General features: G+C 47.3%; 1 protein-coding gene across 3 annotated transcripts in view; it reads right to left on the bottom strand.

Moving 5' to 3' along the window:
* The window catches only part of RNF111 (ring finger protein 111), a 370041-nt gene that overhangs the window by 222386 nt on the left and 125040 nt on the right, over nt 1–22615 (bottom strand). For all 3 annotated transcript variants that reach the window (XM_086959381.1, XM_086959382.1, XM_086959383.1), the window contains exon 3: nt 9981–10107. In XM_086959381.1, the coding sequence (XP_086815507.1) occupies nt 9981–10107 (127 nt within the window). The remainder of the gene's footprint in view (nt 1–9980; nt 10108–22615) is intronic.

The following is a 22615-nucleotide window of genomic DNA, read 5'->3' as shown; positions in this document are numbered from 1 at the left end:
CATGTATCTTTTATAATCCACATTTAGCACTGGATTAAATTTGACATTGAATGCCGTTTCAATTTGATCACACGTCACTTCACCTTCTTGTGGTATCTTTTCCGTGGCTACTTTCACTAGTTTGCCATCCATGTTTTTTTTGATACCTTACGATCTTTTTCATCTACTGCATGAATGAAATCTTTAAACGTCGCTATCCATGCAGTCCATCAATTGCCAATATTGTGTTTCTTTGCAGTATCAAACGCAAATAGAGATTTTAAGAATGCAGCAGTGGTTTACACACTGATGGACAGTAGTAGTCTCTCATGCTCTTCTTGTGGAACTCGATCAGGCAGAGCTTCTCTAGCGCCTTGTGAAGTGCCAGCTTCAGGATCAGATTTAATGACTTTTGGAGCTTGGGTCTTGAGCCTGGCTCTCCATCAGAGCGCTTTACCTTAGAACTGTCTAAAGAGTTGTAGTGGGCCATTTTGCTGCAGCCTTGGCGGTGGACCGCTTTATCTGGAGATTGCACCTCATGCACAATCGCAACCCTCTTTCTGGGGCCACTCCACAGCATGTCATTGCACAATGAGTAGTTAGTGGTTTCGGTACGTAGAGGAACCGTATCTACTATTAGTCTATGAAATTAGATAACGCCATGATATTTTGTCTGCTTTGTGCTTAAATTTCTCTTCACAAACACTGGGTTAATCTCTGCTTTGTAGCACATGCATTTCAGTTTAATCAATACTGAGCCTCTGTTGTGCGCTGCTTTCTTAACATGGTTGCATCCGCCTTCAGCGTCCTTACTCCGTTTAGGGAATAGCATTAACTTACATAATTGAGCAGTACCTTTTAATGCGACCGTTTCATTTAGTTCCTGGCAACTGACATGTAGACTTTCTATTTCCCTTTCTTTATCTTAGTGCAGTTACACAGGCAAGCCTTGCGCTGAGACTTCACTGGTGCCAGTGTCGATCCAGCACTACAACTGCGGCACATGTGGTACGCACAAACAGTTTGCTGGACTACAGCAAACTCTCATGGAAGAGCGCTTTTTCAGTGTACAGGCTAAGCATCCTCTATCACATCAGCAGTTGTAGCGTGACAGCGTCCTACCAGTCCCGGTCCTCGCCAGTAACCAAGCAACACATAGAGAATAGTTGTACATGTCTTTATTCCGCTGTGTGTAAGTCAGAACACAATATTCTAAGTCTGTCTTTAACTTATCCCTCCAGTGCTTATGTCCCAGGTCCACGGTCTACAGTGGGAACCAAAAGAGTTACAGCATTTCTCTATGTTACAAGACACTGAAGTCTGGAGAGGGAGGTTTTGGGGGGATACGGATCTGGGCATGTGGCTGCAGTGTAGTGTAGTTCCTATATTTATTTATTTCAAGTTTTATATAGTGCTGGCTAGACCCGGAGGTATCAGAGCTCTTTACATGAGCATCAGATCATAGTTACAGGTTACATCGTTACAAAGGTTACACAGTTCTTAGAGCATAGCAACATAGTTACTTGTTAGGTAGAGATAAACAATAAGCACAAATATGTAAGGGGAACAGCAGGCAAGGTGAGAGCTTCAGGGGAGTGGGGGTTGGAGCAGGGGAAGTAGACAGGTAATGAAGGCGGGAAAGAGGAGGGGAGGGAGAGAGGCACAGCATGGGAAGAGGAGGGGAAGGGTGACGGCGACACAAACCGGTAGACGAGTCAAGGCAACGTCCAAAGTCCAGTAAGCTGTGATCCCAGGGGAAGTGGTATCACTTCCCTATCTCTGTTGCGAGAGGCTCCCTTTACGCAGTGGACTCTCTTAGAGGGGTCTCTGAGACTCCAAGGCATACACACTGGATCCTTCCCCAAAAAGGGGAGAGAGAGTGCTTTGGAAAGGGGTGCCATACCATACCTCAAGTGTGAGTGGCTCCCTTGGCGCAGTGGACTCACTCAGCGGGTTCGCTGAGACTCCAGAGTATAAATATTGGATCTTTCCCCAACAAGGGGAGGAGGAGTGCTTAGTCAAAGGGCACAAAGGACAGGGGGTAGGCTGAGTAGCAGGAAGGGGGAGAGATTCAGGGGAGAGAGGATAGTAGCTAGGGAAGAGACAATAAGGAGAGACGAAGAAAAGAAGTCTGCCTAAAGACCGACTGGGTAGGTGACGACCAAGGAGGGAATTCACGGCCCATCTCCCCTATAGCTAAACCAAGTAGCTCCATCGGTCATCAGACAAAATAGTTCAGTCTCAATACATTGAGAGAGGCGGGAAGGAGAGACATAAATAGAGGGAGGATGCAGTAGGAGACAACAGGAGAGACGAAAGGAAGTGCAACAATGTGGTTCAACAATATACCAGAAAAAGATCAACAAGTAAACAATATATCAAACAATCAGCAATATATTAGGGGAGGAGAGAAAGGAGAGAGAGAGTAGTGGGGGGTAGGGGAGGAGGGAAAGTGAGGATAAGGGAAGAGAAAAACCGTAAAGACGAAAGGAAGTCCGTCTAAAGACCGACTGGGTAGATGACGACCAAGGAGGGAATCCATGGCCCATCTCCCCTATAGCTAAACCAGATAGCTCCATCAGGCATCAGACAAAATAGTTCAGTCTCAAGTGGCAAGGGAAGAGGTTCACAGAAAAACAGGGTGGGGACAAAGGGCATGTGAGGGCAGAGGACAGAAGCTGGAAGGGGCGGAGAGAGGGGAGGGTTGGGGGAAGGGAGAAGGGGAAGGTAAGGTCAGGAGAGACGCGGGAGCATTAGCCCCAAGTCCGGCTGGGTAGGTGATAGTCAAAGGAGGGAGCCCAGAGTCAATCTCCCCCATAACTAGCGAGGTAGCTCCACCTGGCATCATACAAAAGTATGCAGGTGGCCCCTCTAGTCGTATGCCTAAAGTCCAGCAGTAGAGCTCCAGTCGGCACTCATACACCGCTCGTGGTCAGCACAATACCAGGGCATCAATATTGCATAGGGGGAAGGGCGCAAGTCACGCAGTACAGCGCGCCTTGCAGCCTGCACATCAGCCCACCTCCGTGCTCTCACAATGATGCCAGTGTCCCATCAAGAACTCCTCTTCCAGTCGGCAGCTTCCAGGTGCAATCCCCACAGTCTCGCAGCACCTCAGCGTCCCGTTTTTTTGCACCCGACTGAGTGTCTCTTTGAGCCTTCCAATGCACACGCCATACGCTAGTTGTTTGTGGGTCCGAGCAGTCGGCCTCTCAGTTTGTGCGCCCTAGCACCATCGGCATATCCCAGACTGCACGCCTTCACTGTTCGCGGTCTCCACACTTCCAGGGCCCCAGCAATGCATGGGGGGAGGGGCGCAAAGCATTCAGCTCAGCAAGGCACTTATTTAAGTCTATGCACCACCCTACTCTTGCACCCCTATCATGATGCCAATGTCCCTGTTAGTATCTCGTTTGCATAACACAGCTGCCAGACTCAGGACCCGCAGCCTCGCAGTACCTCAGCCGCTCGTCTCCAGCACTTTCACAATCCTCCAGACGCCATCTTGCAGCCCCTCCAGTCTAAGATGGCCGATTCATTGGGAGAGAACTTATTGACCAATTATGTAGTCCATTGTCTGTTTCCATTGAATGTGGGAGCATCGATGTAGTCCTATTTCACTGTTCATTAGGACTATGGGGGGATCTATAGGACATCCAGAGTAGTCCTGTTTCTTTGTTCGTGGGACTGTGGAGAGAAGGTAGTCCTATTTCAGTTGTGGTGAGTTGCAGTTAGGGGAGATGAATTTAAACTGCAATGGAAGTGACTGGTATTAGGGGTAGGCCCATTGGCAGTGTTATTTATGACCTCGGCCATTTTAGGCCAGAAGAGCCCCTGGTCGAAGCCATCTTAAAGTATATAACAAATAACATGAGAGTGCGTAAAGCAAGGTAGAAGTAGGGTTAAATGTCACAAAGGTGTCTTTACCTTGACAGGTCTGAGTTGAGGTTGTTCTTATTAGGCATACTCGGACTGCTCAGTTAATCTCGTCAAGCCCCATGTGTTTGGAGAGGTCTATAGATGCATGTAGTCGTGGCCACAAAAGAGAGTTTTCCTATCTTATAAAGTCAAGTAGAACCTTCTGTCAGCCGGCAGGAAAACATAACCCTTGAACGCGCTATTGGCGTTGTTTTGAATGGAGTGTTGAATCTGGGGGGGTGGGGCCGAGCATCTATTTTGCCACAAAGCCCAGGCGTTTGCAGGACTCCTCGTACTGGGGAATCCTGGGGAAAGCCTCCGCTTGGCTCTCTGTGCCTCCGGTGCAGACCCAACTCTGCCTCGGGGCTCCGGTGCCCGCAACCTAATCCCACCCTCTCCATCCGTGGCCCTCGGGCGCTCGCCGCCGAGGCCAGGGGCGAGCTCCCGCTGCCACCGTCGATTAGGTCTCTTTCGAATATATTAGACTTAATTGTAAGTGCCAGCTAGCTCAGAGGTCATTAGAAACTTTCTCGAATAAACAAGAAGGGATCAGTTTCTGAGAACTGCATAAACATGACAACTTTATTTCCCCAAGATAAAACATATCTTCAGAGTCATGGAAACAATTGATGGATGTTTTACTCAGTCAATCGTGCATGCTTTGTTTCCTCAAAGGTGCAGAGAAATAGAGAGACGGGCGCTTTAAATAAAGAGTATTTATTAAACAGTCTTCTTTCTCATGCAGAAGAAATGAACTGCTACAATCGTAATACTGGCTGTAAAATATAATGCGTAAAGCAAGAAGAGTATTATAAAATAATACTGTAAAAGCATGGTATGGTTTCTAAGCCATAAAATACGTACATAAATAACAATGACTAAAAGTACTCAACTGGTGCTTCTAAAATACGCCTACCCCAATGTACCTAACCTAAGTCTAGTACGAGGGAAGAAGTAAGTGAGGTATAGCATAGGTTTTAGTATTCTTTGCCAAGAATCTATCCAAGATTTCTCTTCGGGTCTAATCAGCTCCGTACCTTGGTTTTAGAATGAAGGAGGTCTGGTATCTCTCTGTCTCTGGACTCAATTTCCCAACACCCTGCAAGGGGAGCTTGGAAACACTGGAGCTGAATTTCTCGCAAGAGAAAAGACAGCGTCTCGCTCAGTACTTCAGCTGGAGGGTCGGCTTCCTTCGGCACTTGCTGTAGTCAGCTGCGTTGGACAAGTAGATAGTCAAACTGCTCCAAACCACCGTGTATTTGCTAGGGCAAGTGTGGGCATATTTATACCTTGAAGGTGCAGAGTTTGACGAAAGTTGGACATAATAACGTCATCAAAGAATCGTAGTTCTTTGAAAACTCCATGAGTTCTTGGACAATTCAATATTCAAGCAAGGGGAAGTCCCTGACTGCTTTCCAAGAAATCGTTGTGGCTTTTCGGAACTAGTGGAAGTGTTCATGCCTGTATTTGGACTGCATGGGCTATGTCTAAATATGGTTATGATTTCTATGCCTATATAAGGATATGGTGATTTATACCTATATAGAGGCATGAATCGGGAAAATTACAATAGGGTCCTAAAATTATACATAACAGTATGTTTACATGTACAGGACTGTAGAGTACACTGAGGCCTGGAGTGGGTGGTATATGTGTACATGTGCTGTACTGCGGATTATACTGAGGCTAGGAGTGAGTGGTATTTGTGCATACATGTTCAGTACTGTAGAGTACCCTGAGGCGTGGAGTGAGTGGTATATGTGTACATGTGCAGTACTGTGGATTATACGGAGGCTAGGAGTGAGTGGTATATGTGTATACATGTGCAGTACTACAGAGTATACTGAGGCCTGGAGTGGGTGGTATATGTGCTTACATGTTCAGTACTGTAGAGTACCCTAAGGCATGGAGTGGGTGATATATGCGTACATGTGCTGTACTGCGGATTACACTGAGGCTAGGAGTGAGTGGTATATGTGCATACATGTTCAGTACTGTAGAATACCCGGAGGCGTGGAGTGAGTGGTATATGTGTACATGTGCTGGACTGCGGAATATACTGAGGCAAGGAGTGAGTGGTATATGTGTATACATGTGCAGTACTGTAGAGTATACTGAGCCTAGGAGTATGTGGTATATGTGCAAGGCAGAGAACACTAGGCCTGGAGTAGATGTTGTATGTCTATATATCCAGTAGTAATACGTACACGAAGGTGTGGCATGGAGGGTATGTGCATACATGTTCAGGAGTGCAGAATGCACAGGCCAGGACATGTACATGTACTCTAGTGGTGCATATGCTCATGTAATGCAGGACATGCGTGTACATGTGCACTAGTGGAGCGTACACTAGGCCTGGGGCAGAGGGAGTGTCTTTACACTTTTGGAAGTGTAGAGTACAGTCTGGAGTCAAGGGTGCAGAATTCCTGCACGTCAGTAGTTTATGTTATGTGATGTCACGTGATGTTAGGGTATGGTATAGCATGCATGGTATGTTATATGCGTTTACTTAGCACAGACTGCCATTAGTATGGCCTCGTAGCGCTGTAGTAATAGTCACGACTTGAATCAACAGTGTGTGATTAATTCATTTACTGTCGCGGACTCTTCTGCAACCGGAATGATTTTTATGGGAACATTCTTTGTCTGGAATCAACAAAATAAAAACGAGTTTGAGATATTGATATTGTAAATGACTGCCTTTTCTATGTTTTTAAAACTTAAATAAAAGGCAGTAATTTACAATGCCAATCTTTTAAACTTGTGTAAATGCGAGACCTGCATTCTCTGAAACCAAATTCGGCAAAAAAAACGCCATGACTCCAGGCAAAGCGAATCCCGAAACCTTGATGGGTGCTGAGACATACATGGCTACAGGACGAAGCAAACAGTCCAAGTGCCTTTCTCAATAGATGGCAAAATAACTTAGGAACACTAAACTAGACCAGAGGGTGCGGGAGCTTTGCAAAAGTAATCAGATGAAAACCAAGAAATACAAGTGTTAAGGCTGCCATGGAAGGAAGCTTTGGTATGTAAATACAATAGTCTTGTCTTTGGACAGACGTTGTTGGCCAGAAAAGACGAATGAAACTCCAACCAAAAACCCTTTGCGACCCACAGGAGGCCTTCCTTAAACCAAATGAAGCAATAAGGCCTTCCCACTAGAAAAACAAGCAAGCAGTGGCAAGCGAAGCAAGCAGGGACGGAGAAGTGTTGGAAAAAAAGCAGAGACAGAGCAAGGAATCTGGGTCAGGGCAGGCAATTAGAGGCACGTAGGCAACAACAGGGCAGGCTGGCAGGGATGTTCAGAGAAAGAAAGCATGGGCGGAGGAGGGCCGGAGAAAGAAAGCAGGGACAGGCCAAGCAAAGAGGGGGCATGAAAGCATGGCTAGGATGGACTGACGGAAAGAACGCAGGGGCAGGACAAGAAATCTGTAGCAGTGCAAGCATGCAGGGAAAGAAAGCATCGACGGGAGGAGCACGCAAGAACAGTGGATGCGCAGAGAAAGCAGGCAGAGACAGGGCAAGGAATGTGGGCAGGGGGAGAAAACAGGCACAGGGGCAGGGCAAGGAATCTGAAAAAGCGCAGGCATGCAGGGAAAACAACCAGCAACTGAAGAAGCAAAACAGGGACAGAGGGTCACAGAAAGAAAGTAGGGCATGGAATATGGGACAGGGTATTCGAGCAGGGAAAGCAAGCAGGAGTGAGAAAGCTGGAACAGGCAAAGTAAGCAGCGACAGGGCAAACAAGTTGGGACAAAACAAGCAAGCTGGAAGACGGATTATAAGATTAAAAGCTAGCACCTGCACTCGCTGACTTTTTAGCTATCTAAAATTGGCCAATGGTGCTGCCGGGCCCCCGAGATGTCGGTAAAAAGCTGTGTATGGTCTACATATGTGAGATTTACCCAAGAAGCCGGCCTTAGGGTTGGAGGCAATAAAAAGCTGTGTGATAAGTGTACTCTACAATAAAATATGTTTTATAAAAAATTTTAAAGAATTGGCCAATGGTGGTACTCACTCTCTCCAGCTCTGCCACATCAGGTTACTCTACGGGCCGGCCCCTGATGTCTACGCATGGCTGTCAGCTTGGACCATGTGCTTAGACACTGCCAGTACCTGTAAGAAGCACTAGTGTGCTAGGGGGCCACTGTGCTGTTTACTGCATATGCTCACGGCAAAAGAGTCTAAGCACTACGCATGCAAACAGACACTACACATGTACACGGAGATCTATTAGTGCACCTGCGCACACAAAAATTAACAGATTTTTGCGCAATTGTAGTAGACGGAATGTGATGTGTACATTTTGCCTAAGGGGTATGGAGTGTATAGTACATAGCTTGGTAGTGGAGCCTGTACACTAGCTATTCCAGGTCAGAATTGCCCCTGTGTCAGGGGCAGTCACAGGAACAAAGACATGTAGAAGTTACATCTGTGTCAAGCTTGCTTTCCTGCTGCAGAACCGATGTAAGGCACACTCCGCCTAATCGAGGCCCAAACACCCAACTCCCGGACATATCAAAAACGACCAGCTGCCCAAACAACATAAGTTGAAATGAGAAAATAGAACAAAATATAGTGTCAAGAAATACAGTTGTTATAGAGTAATTGGCCAGGCAACTAGTGGGGAGAGCTCCAGTGACGTGTTTGTAAATACCTAAATACATTCCTCTTTTATTCCATTTTAGGCGTGAGAATACAAACAAATAAGCTTTAAATGTGCAGTAAACAGAAGGATAAAGTGAAAGGGATGAGGAGGAGGGCAGCTTAGAGGGGACAGGCAGTGGGTCGGAATAGAAGGGCAGATATGAGGCCTGGCAAAAGGATAGAAGGAGTGGGGAAAGGACAGGCGGGAGGAGGAAGGAAAGAGGCAGACAAGAGGACATAGGAAAGGGAGGAGTCAGTAGGCAAATGGCCAGACAGGAAGATACGAGGAAATGGCTAGACATCCGGGCAAAGGGACTGAAAGAGGAGAGAAAAGACAAACTGAAGATGAGAAAAGTTGGAAAATGGAAAGAGACAGAAAGTACAGTAGAGAGGGGGTAGGTACAGTTTTCTCTTTGTGCAGGGTGGGTATGGTGTATGGAAGAGGTGTAAAAAAACACTTCGCAGGAGCAGCTGAAGGGCACTCAAATCTCCTCAGTGTGAGTCGTAGATGCTGATGTCAGATTAGCCGCCAGGACAGCGCCAATGCTATCTGCAGCCTTAGCCAGCCACATTCAATGCCTTTAATTAACAAAATCAAGCGATGCACGCTCTGTGCTGGGGGAGGGCCATTAGCCTGTAAGAACTTGCGGCGGAAATCAAAGGAAGGGTGGGAAGGACATTGGCAAGTGTGGGGTGAGGGGTGTGCAGCCTGGTGAGCAGAAGTGGCAGCAGAGGCGGAGCGCGGCGCGCGTGCACGAAGTGTCTGGTAGCAAATGGCAGCTGTTCACAATGCTCGTGGTTGTGCTCACATGCACTGTACCCTATCCGCAGTTTGGGTACACTTTTGAAAGCCTTACTATAATCTCGCCAGCATCCCTAATGGGATTGCTTAGGTGAGACCTAATAAAGAAGAAGAGGAGAACATTGGCAGCAACTGGTGGCGGGAACCCACCCCATAAAGAAAACAAGATACCCAAAGGAGGATTATCGAGCGGCAGGCAGAGATTTCAGAATGTACAGGGGCAAGCCCCTCAGCTCTAAGGGGTGGGTCACTGCAGTATGTTGAAGCAGGAGTTTCAACAGGGACTACCAGAGCAGCAGACCAAGACAGTGCAGTCTGCAGGGATAATGATACATGTCAGCAGCTATGTCGGGAACCCAATAGTAGCATGTATGGGAAACCGGCCCAAACGCTGTTTGACAGGCCTATAGCCGAGGTTTGTTTTAAAAAAAGATTTTTTGAATTTGTTCAATTGAGGTTAAAGCACAACCCATATTTCCCATGCAGGATTTTGTACACATACCAAAAGGAATGAGATCTAACCCAAATCAACAGACAGATTCAATGGAAAAGTCCATATAAGTGCAGGATAACACCAAGACCCAACTTACAATTGGAATTACAATTCATTCAAACTAAACACAACACTAACCTGAAGGTATCCCCAACTGTAACAATCTCCACTTCGCTATCTGTCGAGGTAACATTTATTTCTTCATTGGCAGTGACCTGAGGAGTGGAGGAGGCTTCAATCACCACAACATCTTCATCAATACTTCCTGCAGGCAAGAAGGGAAAATGTAACTTTGTTAAACTCTGCAAGCGATTAATGTAGGTTTGTCTCGGCATCAGTAAAACAGTTTGTTTAAAAGTTTAATCAAAGATATGACAACATACTGCAACGTCACATCTTTCAGGCTTCAGTTTTACAATGATCGCAATAATATATGTAAAGACGACAACTTAAATAAAAACATCAATTACAAATATCTCCTATGCATGAGGTAGCTTACTGCTGCAAGCTATTGCTCCAATCTAAGGTGCACTGAATGTATTGTATAACCACAGAGGTGAGGTTTCACATATAAAGAAATTCCATTAATTGGGGTGAGTGACTGACTACTCACCTCAAATAATAATCACAACCACTGTCAGGGTGAACCCTCAAAGTCATTAAATTAAACTGAGCTCCAATCAACCAGCAGGTTCTCTTGACTGGGGGTAAATGTATGATTTATTCAGCATTCAGTCCATCATTTGTTTGCGTAGCACTTTTCACCCTAAGCTGGGTTTGAACTGAGGTTGCGAAGTGAGCTGAGGAATGATGATGGATTCAAGCCAGATCTGTGACTGGGGTGAGTGTCTGAAAAGTTTCAGCGCTCCGTCCATCATCTCCTTGTGTTTGCTTTGTTCGCCCTAAGTTGGAAGGGTATGCCCAGACGTGGGACCATTGCTCACTATGCCACTGGATTCAAGCTAGCCTGGCTGATGAAGGGTAATACCCAGAAACCGGTCCCAGGATGCTGGTTTCCGGTCCAGGGAGGACCTGGCTTGGCAGTTAGGTCTGGACTGTTCCCATTAGGCACAGGGTCAAGACTGATTTGCATATTTCGTGGCCAACAGCATGGCCGTGTAAGACGCGCTTTCGCTGAGCTCCAGCAGAAAGCACCATCAGACGTTAATTCCGCCAGTCTCTAGGCTCGGAGACCACTTCTTTTGAAACCTTAGGTGTTGCTGGCACCCTACCTGAACTCGAGGAGGTCTATAGAGCGGTTTCTTGCCCTGGAGCTGCCAATCTGGTTCCCGGAGAGACGCTGCGCCCGTGCTGCCATAAGGGCGCCGGCGCGGCCCTGAGTTATTGCGGACCTTCTCCACTGCACTACGGAGCCCTGGGGACCCTCTCAGGAGGATTATCGGCCTCCGCGTGTCTCTCCCCCCCCCCCTTATCGCCCTGACGGGGAGGTACAGTGGGGGCTCTTCCCTGGATGCCTGCTGTGCACAGCTGGACTGAATCGCACCCGTGGTTGCGGCCTCCTGCTGTTCGGCTCCACGGGTGAGGTGTGTCCTGTTGCTAGGGGCCTGCAGCCTGGAGCGGAGATCGAAGAGCTCCACACCGCACAACAACCCCAGTTAAGCTGGGCGACCGCGGGACTCTCCGCCCCCTGGTAGCGAGTCCTGGGGGCCGGAACTCTGGCAGAGAGGGCGGGAAGGAGCGGAGCGGAGGTCGGAGGAGGACCCGTGCGTGATTGGGGCCAGCAGGGATGAGCCCTCCTGCCCCCTGAGACGGTGTCTTCGTTCCCCCCCCCCCCCCTCCCCTTGTTTTGTGAATCGGGCAGGGACTGAGCCGGACTGGGAGCAGACCGAATAGGCAGGAGGGCTCCACCCACCTGTATGCTGTGAGAGCCTGCTGTGGCCGGGGCCCCCAGCGATCCAGGGTGAACTGTGACACCCATCCTCCACCCTGCTGTGCTGTGCGGAGGCACTGGAGAGGAGACACCCCTTCTTCCAACTGCCCCGCTGCTAGGGGCGGGGGTGGGGGGGTGCCCTTGCTGGACCTGGGTGACCCTGATCGACCTGGACCCGAGTGCATGCGGGGCAGCCCTATGGAGCGCCTCTATTCTCTGATATCAGCTGGAGGGCTCTGAACCTGGAAGATTTGGTGAAGGAGTGAAAATACCCTGGTGGGAACGTACAGCCCTCAACTGCGTCAGCACGGGCTCTGCGGCCTGGGGTTGCCTTGAAGGCCCGTCTTGCAGAGAGGTGGTGGAGAACTGGCTCCCCCCTCCTCCACGGTCACAGTGCTGGACCCCGGCATAGACGTCCTGCATCGGGAGTCCCACTCCTGGGAGCTACGAACATGGGCAAAGACAAAGACCCGCTGCGACAAGGGGAAATTGACCACTATATGAAGCCCCCCCCCACCCCCCCCCCCTCCCGGGGAGCAGCCGGCTGCCCGCACAGACACAGACACTCTCCTCCAGGCGATCCAATCTTCTAGGATAGGAGAGCAGAGGTGGGCACAGAGGTGACGCTATTGAGGCAAGACCTACGAAATTTGCCGGCCAGGGTCACAGAATCGGAGACCAGGTTGGACGATGCTGAAGATGCCCTTAAGGACTTCCGCAAGGGCATGTCAGACCTCAAGTCCTTGACCAAAGATCTTCAATTGTGTGTCGACAATGCGGAAAACAGGGCAAGACGTAACAACCTCCGCTTTGTGGGCTTTAGAGAAGTCATCAATGGGACAAATGTGATGGAATTTCTCCAATCCTGGCTCCGCCGCACATTCCCAACAGATTTGTTCTCCGCTTGTTTCGTCATAGAAAGGGCGCATAGGGCCCTGATAGCGCGGCCGCCCCGGGGGGTCAGCCGCATCCAGTTATAGTGCGTTTCCTGAACCTGTTAGAGACATGATCCTTCGGGAAGCTAGGAAAATCGGAGAAATCAAACTCGAGAACACATGTATAATGATTTTCCCGGACTATAGCAGGGAGGTTCAGAAGGGAGGTTCAGAAGCAAAGAGGGACCTATGATTCGGTGAAGGCAAAGCTTTGAGCGTGCAAAATTCAATATATGCTCCTTTTCCCCACAGAACTGAAAGTGTTATTCCTGGGGAAGACCCACTTTTTCCAAACACCGGAGGGAGCCTGGCAATGGATTGAGGAAAGGCCTGTCTTGAAGCATCCGGAGATCCCACCATGCCGTAGCCAACCACTGACAGGGAACAGCCCGCGACTCCCGGACCTTCAAGGAACACAACCACGTCCCCGGGGCAACCGGAGGAGCAGTCTGCCGGAGGCGACGCCTTATGCATCGAGGGGTAGCGGCAGTATCCGGCTGCATAGTGGTGGCTCACTGGACTCTCACTTGTTGGCGGGCTCACACACTCTTCGCCTTCCCGATCACCCTGGACTGGACACAGAGACGGACACTAGTGCAGTACGTCCGGAGATGAAGGAGAAGACAACCCCACTTTGCATCTCTTGGCCGCTGCAATAGTGGCAATGGAGAAAGATGCGGGGACAGGAACTTTGGTATCGCAGGAGGATCCCCCTGACTCACACTCTTGAATATTGAGCCTGTAGGACTGGCCGTTGCATCAGAATAACACGACAGAGCTTGCTAATTGGACACTCTCCCCTGAGATATATCAAAATTGGCCCTGCTGAGGTCTTGAAGTGCTCTCTTCCATCGCAGGCGAGCAGACGGGACTGGCCATAGACTTGGGCTTTGAAAAGCCCTTTATTTTACTTTTTCTTCTTCCGGCTTTTCTTTTCCTCACTCGACTCTTCCCTCCCTTTTCCTGCACTTCCACTCCTTGGCTCCTGTCTGTCTTTAGTCTTCTCAGGACTGTTCTTCTTGGTTTCTTTGGGGGTCTCTACAGGAGTTTGAACTTGTAGCCTAAGTTGGGTTCAGGCGGGCGACAGGCATCTACCGCCCTTAGACACTACCTCAAGCGCCTGGTAAGGGGTGTGACACTGGGGAGGAGTGAGGTGGGGTGGGGGTTTGGGAACAGGGGGTTTCATTCAATTTCTTTGTTTTTATGGCTTATCATTTTTTTGCTGAGGTACAGACACATGGATTGGAGAATGCGCACAATCTCCACATTTCCCAGATTGGGTATTATTTTATCACCCACATACATGTGGCCCGCCAATACACAATAATTGAATGTGATGGGTGACGGCTAGCCCCTTTACAGTGCATACCTGGAATGTTAACGGCTTGGGCAACAAAATTAAAAGAGGACTGGTGTCGGCATATATAAAACGCTCTCACCCAGATGTGGTGTTTTTGCAGGAAACTCATCTAAAGGGGACAAAGAGTGGGTTCCTTGCACTGTGGGCCTATATGGTTCTGGGACATGCGGGGTACACCTCAAGTTCTAGAGGAGTTGCCATCCTGATTAAAAAGTCACTGCCTTTCCGGATCACACGGACATGGATAGATCCCCAGGGAACTTATGTGGGAGTAACAAGGACATGGGGAAGAAGGAATGTCAATATCATCTCAGTCTATGCCCTGCCGAAGCTGCAGACCAGGACCCTACACGGGGTGACAGACATACTGCTGGAGACACCGGGATCGACGCACAACATTGGGGGTGACTTTAATGACGTGATGCATGTCCCTCTGGACCGCTCGGGCACTCAAGATCACTCTCAACCGGTTACACTATAACCCACCTGGCCAACACTCTGGGTCTGGTGGATGTCTGGAGACATTTGCACCCAGGGGATCGACAGTACTCGGATTACTCCGAGTCGCACAGAGTCGATTTGCGATTGGATTATGTGTTGCTCTGCCCCGGAAGCCATCCAGGACATTTATGAGTTGGAATACATGGCATGGGGTTTGTCTGGCCACTCGCCTTTATACGTTCGAGTGGGGGAGAGGGCCCGCACTAGTCAGGGGGTCTGGAGATTAGTGGCCTGGGACTTACAGAATAAAGAGGTGCACCTGGGTCTTCATACGGACACTAAGGTTTTCTTTGCCGAAAACGTGGGCTCTGTGCCGTCAGGGGTCAAGTTTTATGGGAAGCCCATAAAACTGTGCAGCAGGACAGGGCCCAGATAGCCTAGGAAAAGAGGAAGGCTCAGGAAGAACACGCCACATTGGAAGCCCAAATTCTTACCCTAAAGCTGCGGCACCTCACACATAGGTACCAGCAAGTGGTGTGGCAGTTACCGGACGCACAACACCAACATAGGGCTTTTGCCACGCAAGAGGCCAAGGCACAGGCCCAAGCGACCTTGCATAGGCTGTATGATGTGGGCAACAAAATCGGGAAAGCTCCTGGCATGGCTTAGCCGTAAAGAGCTGGAAGCTCGTTGGGTGGAGAGCCTGGTAGACTCACAAAGAATTACACAGACACAAGATACACAGATAGTACAGACATTTGCGTCCTACTATTAGCGCTTCTACGAAGCCCGTGACTTGAGGACGCTGGCAGCCATAACGACTATCTGATGGGCATTTAAACCCCATCACATCATTGGACGAAGCTGACAGGGAGGGCCTAGACTCGGATACAACCGTAGATTAAATCAAAATGGCTATAACTAGGCTATGTCCTGGGAAGACCCAGGGCCCAAACAGCTTCCCTGCCAAATTCTAAAAGAAAAGCGCAGATATCATAGGTACACACCTCCTGCAGCTTTTCCAGGATGCCTCTCAATAGGGAACCCTACCCCTGGATCTGAGAATGGCCACGATTATACCTATCCACAAGCAGGGGAAGCCCTCCACGGACTATCGCCCCATCTCCCTCCTTAATATGGAGGTGAAAATATTAGCAACTATCCTGACCCTGTGACTTCGTCAGGTCATCACTGACCTAGTACACAAAGACCAAATGGGCATCCTGCCCGGTCGGGCGACCCGGCTGAAACCACGAAAGACCCACAACTGGCTCATGGCGGTTCAGGACCGAGACGACCCGCACTTCCTACTGTCCCTCGACGCGGAAAAGGCGTTTGACGCGGTACACTGGTCCTTCCTCGTGGACACCATGGTCAAATTTGGTACAGACCCTAAATTCCGGCAATGGATAGGACTTTACAAGGGTAAAGGTAAATGGCCAGCCCTCCGGTGATTTCCCCATCAGAGGGGGCACCCGACAGGGATGTCCACTCTCCCCACTACTTTTCACTCTTACGATAGAGATTGTGGTCTGTGTGGTTAGGCAGATCTCGGAGATTCGAGGTTTGTGCATCACTCCACGGATGCTGCGGAAGAAAAGATTTTGCTTTATGTGGATGACATCCTGCTTTATATCACTCACCCGACTATCACAACCTCCGCTCTGTTTGAAGTCATGGATTTCTATGGGGTATGCTCCGGGTACATCGGTCATCTACAGCCCAAGAGCTGTGGCCGCCTGGCCTGCTCTCCCTGGGACCTTGCAGAAAGCCCATACTGAGTTTCCCTATCTATGGATTTACCTTACCACAGACAGGAGACTTTCATACCAGAAATATATCCAGCGGTTCATAACCAATTTCGCATCAGATGCACAGAGATGGAAATCGCTCCCCCTCATAATCCTAGGGCTGGCGGCTATGTTTAAAAGATTACTATGCCCCGTTTTCTTTAAGCCCTCCAGAACAAGTACTTCCCCCTCTCCAGGCAGACCTTTTGGGCGATAGATGCTGAGCTACGCTCCCTTCTATAGCTCGGAAAGCAGCAGAGGATTGCATTGTCCACAATATGCGCAAACTAGTACAATGTGGGGGATTTCACTGCCCGATATAGAGGCCTACTACTAGGAGGAACATCCAACTTCGGTGAGCGACTGGCTCCACGCCTCGGCAGATCACCCCACCTGCAGGGTAGAAAGAGACACTATGGCAAACGGCACATACATGTATTATCTCTACGGGGAAGGGGCAAGGGAAGACTTCTCCCAGCCACAAAAGTTACGCTAGAGGTCTGGGACAGGGCATCGAAAGCATTGGGGTGGGATCGCAAACCTACAAAGCAAACGCCCCTGTGGCATTGTCCCTGATTAAAAGAAATACACAAACTGAGAAGTTTCAAGGGATGGAATGATATTGGCATTACTACAATAGGTGACGTTCTAGCGAAGGGTAAACTAAAAAGTTTCCGTGCATTGCAGGCGGACTTCGGGTTGCACGCCTCCCAATTTCTCAAATATGCACAACTCCGATATGCACAATTCCTTATCCTCCTCGCTACCGGAGTATGCACCATTGTGGGGCCATCAAATCTCGTCTCCGCCTCATTCAATACAAGGTCCTACATAGGGTTTACTACGATAGGGCCCGGCTCCACAGCATGGGCCGCGCCAGTGACCTGAGCTGCCTGCAATGCGAACAAACACAGGGAGACTTTTACCATACCATTTGGGTCTCCCCCGTCATACAGATCTACTGGGAAACTGTTTAGGGGGGAGTTAAGCAAGGTTGCAGGCGTGATACTACCATTGGACCCTAAATTCACACTGCTGGGCATTCCCAGAGATGTAGACTTCGGCCGCCCGCAGCTCATTTTCACCAGGTTAGCTCTGGTGGTGGCAAAACGGACGCAGTCCGAACATGGAGAGCGCTAGCCCCACCTCAGCTCAGAGAATGGAAGATGGGAATGAATATGTACATGGCGGCTGAGAGGGTCACATATAAGGCGTAGGGTATGGGGGAAATGGAGGGCGTACTATGGGCTGGTTGGAGGACTGGGTGAGGATTAGCTGGCCTTCCAGGGGTCCTTACATTCCCTCTAGAGGAGGGCGTAGACCCACTTGTCCCCAAACATTCCAGATGGGGAAGAATCATGGCACGATGCAGGGGGTGGGGGGGGTATTCAAGCTCCAGATACCTGAAGGGATGATGATGTGGGATTAGTTGTGATGAAAACTGTATATGTATGCCTTTGTGTGACTGTAACAGAAAGAACTCCGCTTTCTGTTTTGTGCAAAATGCAAATAAAAACATTTTTATTTTTAAATACTTATTTTCATATGGCTGGGTCTAAACTGGGGTGGCATGGTGAGCAAAAGAACAATGGATTTAACCCAGATCTCTTGACTGGGAATGAATGTATGATTTATTCAGCATTCCGTCCATCGTTTGTTAGCGTGGTAGTTATGGCACAGAGCAGACAGGCTTAACTTAGGGTAATGTGAGCGGTACTAATTCAGAATCAAAAACGGTAAAGAAGTTGAAATGCAGCCTAATAAAACTCACACCGATTTAGAAAATAAATTAGACTAAAATGTAATCAACAAAATGGCACTAAAATTACAAAATTCCAACGGGAAGAACCGGAGATATGAATTTTAAAGTTTTAAATATGAATAGCACCAGTGTGATTGATGGTCAATGGTCGTTGTAGTAAAGGACCTAACGGCGATGGAGTGTGGATCAGATAAACCAACCAGGTTCGTACTGGTCAAGATATTAACTTCTGACTTTAGTCCTTAAAGTCCCAAACCATGCCAGGAGTACACATCTAAAGCCACCAGGTGCTACGGGGAGAACCTTAGAGACTCACAAAGTGTCAAGCAAAGGCCAAATAGCAGGGTCCAGTCCATGTTCAATTGCCACTGGTCGGTTACAGGTAAATGCCTTTTGTAGCTTGTTGTGTTCTTGTAACTTTAGCAAGAGTGACCCTAATGACCCTTGCAGTCCACTTCCTTCTTTTGAGTACAAGTGGTAGAACATGCCTAGTCTTCTAGGCCAGTGGTTCCTAACCGTTTGATTTTTGTGGACCCCCACGTAATCATTACTAGAATCTGGGGACCCTGGCTTAAGCATTTTCGCCGATTTGAACAACAAAACAATATACACAATATACAGAAATGCGCATTCACCTAATAAACACAAATTATGCAATATATAATAAATTCATGAACAAATATGAAAAGAGTTATAATATGCATTTTAATAGGAAGGTTGAAGCTTTTCTAAATTCAATTGACGCCACTCATCGTCTATGCTATATTCAGTTTGAGGCACTTGCACTGCTCTCAGGAAACAATCAGAGGATAACAAAATTTTTTTGCCTCAAATTTTAGATTCCTTCACATTTACATAATGTTTTAACATTTTCAATTGTAAATTTTGCATCTTTATTTATATAGACTTTATTAATCTGTTAATACTATTTACATTTGTAAGCAGTCACAACGCCCTGAGTAGACTCTGCGGAACTTCAAGGGTTCTCAAATCAAAGTTTAAGGACCTGTGTTTTAGGTTCTTTTCAGGTCTCAGACAGCAGGTTCAGTCCTCTCCTTATCTGCTAGGTCCAGGAGGTGCCTTCTTTAAAAATGGCACAAGCTAGTGATTTGAATGGCTCCTGGACAAGCTGTAACCAATCAGTTCCTTAGTTTTATCAGCCTTAGATTATTGTAATGCACTTTTTCTCAATTCACAAGCCAGTGTAATAAAAAAGATGCAGACAATACAGAATGCAGCAGCACGTCTGCTGTCTAGAATACCTAAGTTCTCACCCATTTCTGATACCATAAGGACATACCACTGGTTGACGATCCAAATCAGGATCAAGTTTAAATCACTCTGCATAGTCTATAAGGCACTTCACGATGAAGGACCACGCCCCCTCAAGGACCAGCTTACTCCTTATAAACCGGTCAGACATCTCCGATCCACAACTCTCAACCAATTAGTGGTTCCACGTTCTAGAACAGTCTCCTGGAGCGACCGCCGCTTTTCAGTTGCGGCTCCTAAGATATGGAATACCCTGCCACAACACATCAAAACCAGTCCCTCACTTTTGCAGTTTCGAAAGAGACTAAAAACCTGGCTGTTTAACCAGTGACATGGCATAGCGATCTGCCTTAGTTTTTAATCTCTGGGGAAAGACATCCGAGTAGTCAAGCGCCGAGACGCCTACGGGTATTCGTTTGCGCTCAATAAATGTCAGTAATAAATAAATAAATGTAACCAGGGCCAATGCTACAGTTTTTGGGCATTTTCAAGATAGCAGAAGTTTTCAGCTTGGGATCCGAAAGGGGAGTGGGAGGTACTATGGCAATCTTAGTGTCCGCCCACACCTAACACTAAAATCCAGTTTGGGGAAGTCAAGAAACCGAGAGACAGAATTCTGGTAGAACAAAGCGGGGTTCCTGCAACTAGACAATGGATACACACTTGGTTTTTTTTGTACCTTGTTTTTGTATCTTGTTTTCTTGCCTCTCAAGTGTATCCGGAGGTTATATATAAACCTGAGCAAACCAGTAAGCATAATTTGACACTCCTGCAGGATATTACGCTGTAATGTCCAAAAACAGGCCCACTGTAACTGGAACCTGCCCAGCTAAGGGAAAAAGGAAGGGCACTGCCCAGGAGTCAGCTAACATTTGCCTGTTACAGTGGAGGCCTCTTTGAAGTTAATCAAGTTCCTGGGCAGAAGAGCCCACTGGCCAACCTGTAAAGGAAACCCCACTACCTTCTCACACCCAAAGCTTTTGTCTGGCTCTGAAGGCAGTTGTATCACCTCACCTCACCTAACTTTGATCACTGCCAGGTGACAAAGCATATGTTAATGGGCCTCGATAAAGACTTTTGACAGGGAAAAGATATCTTTCTAAAAGTACCTTTTCCGTGATAGTTATTAAAAGGTTTATTCTACAATTAAATTGGATTTTGAATAACTATTAACAAGAGTCTTTGAATTAGATTTCTATCTGTTTCTTAACTGCAATCAGTATTATTCGATGCAATAATGCAACCCAGAGTTTTCCTATGGAACTGCCAGCCTTTCAACAGTGAAAATAGCTTGTGAGGAGGCTTTTTCACTGACATGTTTAACATTAAACCTTTCCATGTCCTACTTTTAAAAATCATGCACCATACCTTAAAAAGGCAATAGGCCTATTTAAGGGTGACATATATATGTAAAAGGAAGGTTTTGACCTATAAAAAGGGTTTATTTTGATCAGTCAAAATGCATTTATTACACAGCTGCAGTCAGGCTAAAATGGTAGGCCTAAAGTCTTATGTTGAAATGTCACTGTAGTAGGCACCACAGGTGCTGCAGTCCACTAGTGACATTACACTTACAGGCCCTGGGTACCCTTTGTACCATATACTGGGGACTTACAAGTAGGATTTATATGCTAATCAGTGGTATGTCAATTTTGCCAAGTTAAAAAGCACTTACACCTTGGTTAGCAGGGATGAAGTCCACAGAGGAGACTTCTAAGGTCAGCAAAAATATAGGGTCCAGCAAAAGGCGAAAAGTCTAAAGTGACCCTGCAGAAAGGGTACATTTCCAATAGATATTGCACCGAATTCGACTACTTGGGAGAAACCTAGAAGAAGCAGCAAAACACGCAAGAGTGTTAAAAGCAATGAAATGATTACTTACAAGTAACTTTATTACAAATCCCCACTGGCCTGTACAAAACCATTTATAATCACTATGTCCATATGAGAGAAGATCCCTATGACTATACCCATATTTTCAACTGGGCCCATTAAGAGTGTTGTACACAATCAGCATCACTACAAAACTCTAACAGTGATACCAAACATGACATCATCAGGGAGTGAAGGAAAGGGGTACGAGTGGAAGAAAATGATGCAATGTACTGCATATTATTGGCAGCCCACCTGTGTATTACCTTATACAGCTCTCCTCTTTACAACAATTGGGAAAACATTACTAAAGCAATGCTTAGGGTACAACTGAAAGGACTAGAACCCAAATGGCTGGGCCCAACATACCACAGTAGGTGCGATTTTATTAAAAAGAACAGGCAGGAAAGCACCTCAACTAGATCCTCAATATGTTTAATTAAGAGACATAAATGGCAGCCTGCCAGGAAGTAGGCTACTACAAATAAATTATTCGATCCACCTTTTCAAAGGAGTTGTAATTTGCATACACCCCAAAAGGCAAGTCAAAATGGAGTCAACCTCTAAAACAGGCAGACTGGATGCAGGGCAACCTGACTTAATTATTGAAAATGTTGGTGGCTTTCGACACTGTCAACCAACTACTATTAAGTCGCCTAATTACCTGTGGGGTCACACGTCAGGCGTGGAACATACTAAAATCCTATCTAGCAGATCGGAAGCCAGTAGTGAACGTAGAGAATTTTATCTCTCACTCGTTCTCCCTGCCTTGTGGACTCCCACAAGGATCTTCACGGAGTCCTACTCTTTTTAACATTTATGTTTCCCTATTAGCAGACCTGATAAGGAATTTCTGATTTTCACTCGCATCCTATGCTGACAACACTCAAATTGTGGTCTTCGTACGATAAAATGATGCCAGCACTGGAAACAGATTTCAGAACTGCATGACAGAGGTCCTACTGTTTGGACCTGAATCACAATTTTAGGGCCCTGTAGTCTGGCCAACTGTTATGGGTCCAACTCCCTTTTCCAGTGGAAATGGCACAAAATCTAGGGGTGATTATTGATACCAACTTAACTTTACAGATCATGTAAATGAACTCACTTCTTCCACATTTAACACCCTCAGAATAATTTAAAAAGCCCTGTCTTTCATACCAGCCAACTTACAAAAAACATTAGTTACATCGTTAATCCTGTCTAATCCCGTCTAAAATAGATTTCTGTAACAGTTTGCTTCTCACCAACCCTAAATATGACTTAAACAAGCTCCAGGTTCTGCAAAACACTGCGGTTAGGCTCCTACTGAATATCCCCACATTTTGAATAGTGGCTCAAAGATCTGCACTGCCTTCCGGTTAAGCAAAGAATAATCGTTAAGGTGCTTTGCTTAACCTATTAGGTAATCCATAATCTTGGCCCTGACTTCCTGAACCACAGTTTCAAA

This window comes from Lissotriton vulgaris, chromosome 2_2 (genome assembly GCF_964263255.1).
Source record: "Lissotriton vulgaris chromosome 2_2, aLisVul1.2, whole genome shotgun sequence".
Lineage (NCBI taxonomy): Eukaryota > Metazoa > Chordata > Amphibia > Caudata > Salamandridae > Lissotriton > Lissotriton vulgaris.
Note: the sequence above shows the minus strand (reverse complement) of the source record. Positions and strands in the feature narration are given on the sequence as shown.